Below are 8,326 nucleotides of genomic sequence, written 5' to 3'. Positions count from 1 at the left end.
AGAATCAGTGGTAGAGTGTAACTAGCAGAGTAAGCTCATATGTAGACATGCTTTCTAAAAGAGGATTGGTTTTGCCAGGCTGACATGTCCCCGACACAATAATGCCAAAAATATAACATCTGTGTAATGACTAAATTTTAAATCAGCATATGTAATTTCTTAACAGCTGGTGATGGTGGTGGTGGTGGTGGTGGTGATGATAGTGATGATAATTTTTTTCTAATTTTGACACAATTGTTTCTAACAAGGGCACAAAGTTTGAAATTAGGGTGAAGTGGTTAGGTGATTACATTGACCCACTGCTCAATGAGTACTTGTTTTATCGACCCCAAAAGGAAGAAAAGTAACGTCTACCTTGACAGAATCTGAACTTATAAAGTAAAGAGCAGGAAGAAATACTGCTAAGTATTTTGTCTGATGTGTCTTTTGTTCTCTTAGGCCAAACTGCTAAGTTATGGGGACATAAACAAACCAACACCAGTTGTCAAGTACAAGGGGAAGTCAAAAATTATCCACACTTTTGCCATAACATATCTTTATTATTGTCACACTGCCTTCTGCACATGGATGTTTATAGTTGGTAATATTGTGGTCCAGAGACGTGCAACCAAACGCATACCCTCCATCAGACACCTACCATATTCTGAGCACCTTGTTTCCCTGGGCATGGATTCACTGAAACTCTGGCGTCTGGCGACGGACTTGGTAAACACCCACAAAGTTATCAACCACCTCACCAACAACAACACAGCTCCCATGACTTTCGGAAACATTTTTTCACGCTCAGAGTTGCGGAAGCATGGAATAAACTGCCTGCGTCAGTTGTTGACTGCCATGACACTGCATCCTTTAAGGCCCTCATGCTTTCCGAAATCTGCCGAAACTACACCTGATTATATATACACTTAGATGAGTTGTAGTGCACCTGAGCACTGTACACAATTATTATTATTATTATTATTATTATTATAAAGTTTGAACCTGATTGCACCATTTCTTTTCTGGCTTTACAGTGTAAGCAAACCTGCTCCACTAGTAATGTGCACCAAAGAAGAACAAAGAAAAGTGATCCGATTTCTCTTGTTAGAAGGTGTGTCAGGTGCTGAAGTTCATTGGAGACTTTTAGCATGATTGGTTAATGATTTCAATGGTCTGGGTGGCTGTGTGTGAGCAGGTGTTGTCATGCAACAACAAAACTTTTTTCAACAATAGGCTTCGGTGTTTGGTGCAAATTGCTGGCTTCAGTTTCTTGGCCAGCAAAGCACTGTATCTGGCACCATTGATCGTACACCCCTTTCAGAGGCAGTGTTCCAGTATTGGCCCTTTTGAGTCCCAAAAAAGGGTTAGCATCACCTTTCCTGTGGAAGACTGAGCCTTGAATTTCTTCAATCGCTGGTGAGCCAGGATGTTTCCACTCCATACTCTGTCATTTGGATTCTGCCTCATAACCACTGGGACCAACATTTCATCTCCTGTGACTGTTCTGCTCAAAAATTCCTCGTCTTCATTGTTGTAGTGATCGAGTAAATGTTGGCAGACCTCAAGGCATTTACACTTGTGCTCTCTTGGCACCAATCTTACACAGACTTTATAGAAGCCAAGCTCATTGTGGATGATTTTTCAGCACCTGATACACCGTCTGACCAGAGAAATCAGACCATTGCTCTTTGTTCTTCTTTGATAGACATTGCTAGTGGAGGAGCCATGTAAAGCCAGAAAGAAATATGGCATGATCAGGCTCAAACTTCAATCATCTGACTACAATAGTACCTCATGTTTTAAATTTGTTTTAAAGAAACAATAAGCACACAGAAGGCAGTGTGACAACAATAGAGATATGTTATGCTGGAAATGCGGATAATTTTTGACTTCCTCTCTGTTATGATGAGAGTTACGATGCCCTCTTGCAAGAGATAGATTGGTCTGAGTAAAGAATAAATAGTAACGATCCGAGTAAGTTCAACGTTCAGAGTTCAAAGCTGAGTGAATTTTGTGTTAGTTCGCAGTGAAGTTGGTTGGTTAGTTCACAGGGAATATTGATTGTTGGCTCATAAAGAGATTTGTTAGTTTGTTACATTGTTTTTACTGTTGTCTGGTTATCTTATTTATTGTACACCAACTGAGATATCTGGCATTGTTCGGAATTAAAACAGCATAGTTTGTATATATATATTACATTCATGTTGAAACAGTTGATACAGAGAAGTGCAACATTGCTGACAAAACATTTGTGAAATAAATGTCAAAGCTTTGCATTAACGATAATTTGAGTTTAACACAAGAATTTAGACAGAATTATCATTTTTATAAGAATGGGATGGATCATATATGAAAGCAGCTCCAGGTGTTGTGAAGAACGAATTTGTACATGATCTGTTTCTGAGAGCTATTCTATTGGACCTCTGTGTAATGTGGCATGCTAAACATCATTTTAATGGTTCAGCATTAAGTGCTGCAACAAGCCTTTGCTGATCTTGAGAAAGTCTCATCTCCCTTCTCTCTTGAGATAGTATTTGATGTGCTGCAACATACGTTTGGTGACCTTTGGAAAGTGTCATGTCCCTTCTGTATTGAGAATCCATCTGATGAGGTGCAGCATACCTTTGCTGATGTTGAGAAAATCTCATGTCCCTAATGTCTTGAGACTCTCACCTTCGGTTTTCTGCACTCCTCCTTGTTTTATAGGTGTTTCCAGAGAGATTATGTTTTTCCTTTGGTGGCATATTTTTTTTCTATATTTTAAACAAAAAATTATGTACATGGAAAAAAAAAATATACATTAACCTCTATTTTTGTAAGCAGTTGTATGTATCTATATTTTTGTATGCAGTGTAAATTAACCAAATATAAGCAAATTGGAAATACCTTGCAACTGCTGTGATAATTATGAACTGTTAATTGAATGGTAGATGTTCATTTTTATATAACTTGGACGTTCCACATAAATGCTTTTTGTCAAGAGTTTGTGTAGATGTATGCGTGTGTTCAATAACATGCGTAATGGGCATGCAAACACACACATACTCACAGACACATACACATTCATATACAAAATGTGATGATATGCGCACATACACTCTCACATAAAGTCACATACATATAGTAAAAGAGACACATACAGACATACATTCACACATGTCAGTCGTCACACGTGTATATGAATGTATAGATGTGTGTGTGCATGTTTGATAACATTCCTAATGTGGAAACACATGCACACACACACACATACACACTCATACACTCAGAGACGCATACACACTCATAATCTGATGTCATTGTTGTCATAGTTTGAAACATCCTTTACTATCCCATACGTATTGAATGTGCAAACACACACATAAAAGTGAAACAATATTACACAAAGGTTTTCAATAGCGGGAGAAATGTAAACAGAGCATTTAAATAAATGTTGTGCAAAAAATTTAAAAGAAATAAAGTAATGCTGTAGGGAGAACATACAAATAGTGGGAAGACAAAGGTATTTACACACTGAAATACACTGAAGTAAATTTTCAGAGAGAGAGAGAGAGAGAGAAAAAGAGAGAGAGAGAAAGAGAGAGAGAGAGAGAAAGAGAGAGAGAGAGAGAGAGAAAGAGAGAGAGAGAGAGAAAGAGAGAGAGAGAGAGAGAAGAGAATCACTTGAAAATTGCAGAAGTCGAAGGGAGAGAATCGGTTGAAAACTGCAGTTTTTAGAGAAAACCCTTGCGAAAAGGTCTTTTTTATGGTTGGTTTCTTGCATTATGCGGGGTCTCTGCACAAAATGTTATAGTGCATGACCATCCATGCTACATAAATAATATATGTGTGTAAAGTTTGGTGAAAATCAGTTGAAACCTGTAGAAATGCATACGCATTACACACAGACACAGACACACATACACACAATCCTTTGTTTTATATAGATAACAAAGAAAGTTACAACATCTAGAGATGAGGGTTTCAAAGCTCATGTAGGTTATTTAACAATTTGTTTGTCATACAACTTGTTAAATAATGAAAAACCTATTAGCTTCGATAGTACAGTTGCAAAAGCAAGAAGACCAGCAGCAGGAGTTGCAGAAGAAACTATTACAGCAACAATAACATCTATTGGAGTTATATTCAAAGAAGTCCAAAAATGAGGCAAGTTCATTTTTGCCAGACAGAGTTTCAAACTCGATTAATGAATTCAGTTTTAACCCAGAGGAGAGCATAACTTTTGCATCGTACTACAGAAGGTACGAGGAAATTTTTAAGCAAGATTGCAAATTGTGGTTGGATGAAATAAAAGTGAGATTGTTATTGTGAAAATTTGCTCCATTAGAGCATGAACGTTACTGTAATTGTCCAAAAATCCCAATGAAATTTGTTTTAAAGAAACAATAGAATTACATTGACCACAGGGGTCAACTGGTACTTATTTCATCAACCCTGAAATGATGAATGCAAAGTCGACCACAGCAGCATTTGAATTCAGAATGTAAAGATGGATGAAATACTACTTAGCATTTTGCCCAGTGTGCTAATGATTCTACCAGCTCTCCACCTTAATAATAACAAAAATGATAATAAAGGTAATAGTAATAATAATAATAATAATAATAATAATAATAATAATAATAATAAAATAGGCCAGACATCATATTGAAAGACTTCAGACAAAAAACATGCCTCCTCGTTGATATGACTGTCCCAATCGATATAAATGTATCTGTCAAGACCTACCAAAATCTGAGCAAATATAAAGATCTTGAAATAGAAATTAGCAAAATGTGGAACCTGAAGACTAAAACAATACCTGTTGCCATAGGTGCCCTGGAAATGATAGCAAAAGGGGCTGATTGCTACCTAGCTCAGATACCAGGAAACCCCAAAATGGCAGAAATTCAAAAGATAGTGCTCATGAGAACTGCCCATATCCTACACAAAATACTTTCTATGTAATCTCAAGTTTTAAAACAAACACATAATTTTCTTATGGTTTCTTAAATATTCTCTAGAACAACACGGTGTACAAAACCAAATATATGGCACCCTAGGCATAACACCAACATGAACTTCCAACTTGTTGTCTTTTGAGGTCTCTGGGTGAGACTTGGAGCCAACTTGTACAAATGTAAAGCAAATGTCAAACATAATAATAATAATGATAATAATGATAATAGTGAAAATAAAAGCATCACCACAAACCACAGCACATACCCAAGGCATTCAGTAGTGCAGTGAAAGCATGTAATAAAAATAAGACTACTGAATAACAATAATAATAATAATAATAATAATAATAATAATAATAATAATAATAATAATAATAATAATAACAATAACAATAACAATAATAATAATAATAATAATAATAATAATAATAAAATAATAATAATAATATTATTATAATAAAACATTCACTAGTACAACACCAAAAAAAACCCCAAATATATGGCACACTAGGCATAACAACAATGTGAACTTCCAACCTGTTGTCTCTTGAATTCTCAGGGTGAGACTTGGAGCCAACTTGTACAAATATAAAGCAAAAGTCAAACATAGAATAGTAATAATAATAATAATAATAATAATAATTCTTCTTTATTGGCCACAAGGGCCACAAAAACATTTAGGATAAAAAATAAGGACCAAAGTTTATAATAACTTGTATTCCTTACCCTTTTCTTTTCTTGAAGTAAATCAGGAGTAGAACAGAAATTTGGCTGGAGGAATATTGGTGGTTGATTACCCATCACAGTTAATGGGTCACTAATCAGGGATGTTAGTACATTACTCTCACCTGCATTGAAACTGAAAATTCTGAAAATAAAGCGAGAGAAAAAGAAACATTTTGTTGCAATGATGATTTTTAAGCCAATCTTTATATATAAAAGTGAGGTTGTGTGCTGTCTGTCCCCTTCGATTTAGATTCCTAACTACTCCCACATTTTGCGGTGCAGTTTAACCAAAACCGGGTATCTTATAGTCGTGATTCATATCGAGCCCTTCTGGGTATTAGCGCGCGTCTACGATGAGTCTACGATTAAAAAAAAAATTTACCATCAATTTTTCCCATTTTAATCCATTTTTGGCATATATAAGGGAAGTAACTTTCTAGAAATTTATTATTAAATCTCAGAACGTAAAAAGCTACAGTAACACCCCCCCTTTGTGGTTAGCCATATTGAGATGGCTATTATACTCTACATCTCTAAAAATGCTTATATAGTTATTTCCCTTACAAACCCGAGCAACGCCAGGCAATACTGCTAGTACCTAATAAAAAAAAGAACCCCCCCCCTGTAAACAACTGAGTATACTATCAGGTGTTGGGTACCTAGTTGCTGAAGTCATTTCAACAATTTCATAGTTTTTACATGAAAGATGAAATAGCTGAATGGATATGGATCATCTCAAAGTCCTTGAGTTCCATTCTGCTGCAGCACTTTTCCTTGTTGTAAACTTGCAAAAGATTGTCATACTATCCTTGTGGAAATTTAACTATTTTTCATCTATTTGTAAAAAGCTTACAAAAAAAAAAGTCATAAATATCATAAGATCCCATTCTTCGTCGTTCATAAATTTGAAGCCTAAAATATGAATTGGAAATTGATACCACAGAATACTGGTTGTGGAAGCACTCCGTCGGTCACGACGACGAGGTTCCGGATGATCCGAATCAACGGAACAGCCTGCTCGTGAAATTAACGTGTAAGTGACTGAGCACTCCACAGACAAGTGTACCCTTAACGCAGTTCTCGGGGATATTCAGCGTGACACAGAGAGTGACAAGGCCGGCCCTTTGAAATGGAAGCACTCCGTCGGTTACGACGACGAGGGTTCCGGATGATCCGAATCAACGGAACAGCCTGCTCGTGAAATTAACGTGTAAGTGGCTGAGCACTCCACAGGCACGTGCACCCTTAACGCAGTTCTCGGAGATATTCAGCGTGACACAGAGAGTGACAAGGCCGGCCCTTTGAAATACAGGTACAACAGAAACAGGAAGTAAGAGTGAGAGAAAGTTGTGGTGAAAGAGTACAGCAGGGATCACCATCATCCCCTGCCGGAGCCTCGTGGAGCTTTTAGGTGTTTTCGCTCAATAAACACTCACAACGCCCGGTCTGGGAATCGAAACCACGATCCTACGACCGCGAGTCCGCTGCCCTAACCACTGGGCCATTGCGCCTCCAGAATACTAGTAAGCAGTCAATGAGAGAAGTCTATGATTAGCTTTTTCTTCTCAACATGGAGCCATTTGATTCTGCTTTAGCTTGCACAGTTAATTTCCTTGAAAATGTATGAATGTGACAACTTTCAGTTTTTCTATCCCTGGGGTGCCGCATGTTCCCAGGAGAAGTGTAGGTGGATTGCTTCTAAGTGCTTTGTTGGCTTCTGCCAGAGTTTGTTTGAAAAGAACTGATCAGAGCTACTAAAAGAAAACAGCAGCAGCAGCAATGATTCCTTTGAATAACAAAGAAAGACAGCCACCAGAAGGATGAGAGCTGGAGCAGAAAGAACTTGTTGGTTATAAAGCAAGAGGGAGTGGGCAATGATTTGACCACTGCTTCCGACTTGCAAATAAGTGGGTGTTAAAGTTCAGGGTAGAAACACCACATGAATATTGACATCTTCTTTTTGATGTATTAATTCTCATAATTTCTGGACAACCAGTGACTTCCAAGAAAGTTTGGATGGCTGCTGAGAAAGCTTGGTGATTCTGGAAAGACAGATGGCCTCCATGGAAGACTGGTATGAGTGTAAGAAGCCAGCACTCACATAAAGACTCTAACCATGGCATGAGAACCAATGGTAAGCAACAACTGCAGAGTCTCTCAAGAGGGAAGATAGGAGGCTCAACATGACAGAAACAAGTGTAATGATCAGAAATGGTTTATGGACTCAAAGACAGCTGACCCAAATATAATTAAGTGGAATTTCTGGAAATAAAGCGTCACTGTAAAAAGATCTACAAGTGCATAAAAAGGCTCAAAATATACTGAGCTATGATCAAGTAAAGACAAGAGGATCACAGATGCAACACACAGTGATAGTATCTGATGAAACAGAAGAGAGAATTTCTGGCAGGAAGCATCCCACTGAAATGGAGATCACTCAGTAACTGTGCCACTCCAAGTCTTCGAGAGAGATTTAAGCCCACACTGTGACAGAATTAATGAAAAGGCTCAAGATAAGTGACACTATGAAATAGTATCAACTAGATCAAGGCTTGATCCCACATGTCTGGAATATATCAGAATTTTCAAATTTTCAAATTTTCAATTGGATTATCTAGGATGAAAAATGGCAGTCTGCCTCACAATGGTCTGGCTAGATGTGGTTAAAGTGTATGGCTCAA

At 37.4% G+C, this 8,326-nt stretch overlaps 1 protein-coding gene across 1 annotated transcript in view; it reads right to left on the bottom strand.

Moving 5' to 3' along the window:
* Window positions 1-8,326, bottom strand: part of LOC115209581 (tetratricopeptide repeat protein 16-like) — a 132,266-nt gene that overhangs the window by 60,848 nt on the left and 63,092 nt on the right. Inside the window, exon 11 of the mRNA XM_029778019.2 lies at window positions 5,646-5,787. Coding sequence (XP_029633879.2) covers window positions 5,646-5,787 — 142 coding nt within the window. The remainder of the gene's footprint in view (window positions 1-5,645; window positions 5,788-8,326) is intronic.

This window comes from Octopus sinensis, linkage group LG3 (assembly GCF_006345805.1).
Source record: "Octopus sinensis linkage group LG3, ASM634580v1, whole genome shotgun sequence".
Lineage (NCBI taxonomy): Eukaryota > Metazoa > Mollusca > Cephalopoda > Octopoda > Octopodidae > Octopus > Octopus sinensis.
This window is presented reverse-complemented; position numbering and strand designations above follow the sequence as displayed.